General features: G+C 35.7%; 1 protein-coding gene across 1 annotated transcript in view; it reads right to left on the bottom strand.

Annotated features, from left to right (window-relative positions):
- Nucleotides 1-317: 317 nt before the first annotated feature.
- Nucleotides 318-1,771, bottom strand: part of LOC107059546 (uncharacterized) — a 4,219-nt gene continuing 2,765 nt past the window's right edge. The window contains exons 3-4 of the mRNA XM_015306127.1: nt 637-1,762; nt 318-544 (exon numbers count right to left, since the gene is read on the bottom strand). Coding sequence (XP_015161613.1) covers nt 712-1,762 — 1,051 coding nt within the window. The 3' untranslated portion in view covers nt 318-544; nt 637-711. The remainder of the gene's footprint in view (nt 545-636; nt 1,763-1,771) is intronic.

Raw genomic sequence — 1,771 nt, 5'->3', positions numbered from 1 at the left:
TTAGGTCAACAACATGTTTATATGGTGGATCATGAATCTCAAAGCCAAGATCACCATTAAACTTTACCTCACAATTATCTGCAATTTCAGCATTTTTTCTAAGAATATCCATAGCCATTGGTGCTACATCAGTAATCCATTTTTCTGAAAATTCTCTCATGTGATTCATTCTTTCCATAACTTTGACTCTTATTTCCTCTAGCATAGTGATTATTGATTTGAACCTAGCACCTAAAATCCAACTGTTGAAAGTCTCACACATGTTGTTCTCAACCACATCACACTTGCTATGTTCTTTAAAATATGCCTTACACCATGCTTCTTTGTTATACTTTAACAAAGCTTCTACAATGCCTACTCCTAACTCACTCAAGTCATCAAGTTTGGACTGTAAAAGTACCTCAAATGATGCCCTGGCAACCTGCCAGAATTTTCTTCTCCTTTCTTCACCCCTCCAGTCTTTCTTCCAGTTTGCCCATATATGCCTAGCACACCATCTAATTTCAGCATTTGGCAATACATCAATAAGTGCAAGATGAAGACCCTGTCAAATAAAGAACATTTGACATATAACAATGTTAAATATTAATTACTCCAAAAATGAAGAAATAAATTTAACAAATAATATAGTAATACCTTTTGCATATCAGACATCACTGTTAGTCCTTCACCTTCTGTAAGCTCCAAATCATGTTTGATGCACTTGAGAAATCAAGACCATGTGTCCTTGGTTTCTTTATCAACTACTGCCCATGCTATAGGGTACATCTGATTATTTCCATCTTTGGAAATGCAAGATAACAATTCACCTTTACATACACTTTTAAGAAATGCACCATCTAAACCAATAATCCTTCTACACCCTTCTTTCCATCCAATTTTTAAGGAACCAAGACAAATATAGATGCTCATAAACACCTCTTTTCCTGGAATTGTGTTCTTGGATGTCCTAATAGATACAGTAGTTTCAGGATTTGTGGTCTTTAATTGCTCAGCATAATCATACAACCTAGCAAACTCCTCTCTGAAATCTCCCATATGTTCATTCATAACTCTCAGTTTTGCCTTTCTACAACTTGTCTTACTAACATACAAACCATATTGCTTTTGTATCAAAAACTGAATCTGATGTAGTTTGATGGTAGGCTCACTCATAATCCTCTCCTTGTAATGTTTACTAATCCAAATGGGGGTACACAGTTTGTTTCTTGTTCTTTTAAAACACTTATGGACAGGAAAATATGTTTTAACACTGAAATTTCCAGTGTTACCATCAATACTTCCAAGAATATGCCAAGGACAACCTTTTTTATTACACTTTGCCCTTATCCTTTCCTTCTCATTAGGTTTCAACTTAATATTAACACCCTTCTGAATAGAGTAAGTTTGCAGTGCCTCCCTGAACTCTATGTGATTCAAAAATACCATATACAGTTGAAATAAAACCTTTTTAGCAGTTGGATCAAAGTAGATCTTTGTACTTTCCTTCCTAGGTGCTGGATCTACCACTTCATCATTCTCAACAGGATCCCCTTCATCTTCACTAATGTCACTACCAGGATCTGAGCTATCAAAATAAGGGTCATCACCACCCAAATTGCCTTCAAATCTCCTCCTCTTCTCCTTATTAATGTCTTCAAAACCAGCATCTATACCTACAGGACCAGATGGTATCTCATCTAGATTTACTCTAGCAGTCTTTTCTTTAACTTGTTCTTGAATATTAGACTGCCTAGCTTGAAGCAACTCCTCATCCAAATCACTCAAATCA

This window comes from Solanum tuberosum, unplaced genomic scaffold (assembly GCF_000226075.1).
Source record: "Solanum tuberosum cultivar DM 1-3 516 R44 unplaced genomic scaffold, SolTub_3.0 scf00003, whole genome shotgun sequence".
NCBI lineage: Eukaryota > Viridiplantae > Streptophyta > Magnoliopsida > Solanales > Solanaceae > Solanum > Solanum tuberosum.
This window is presented reverse-complemented; position numbering and strand designations above follow the sequence as displayed.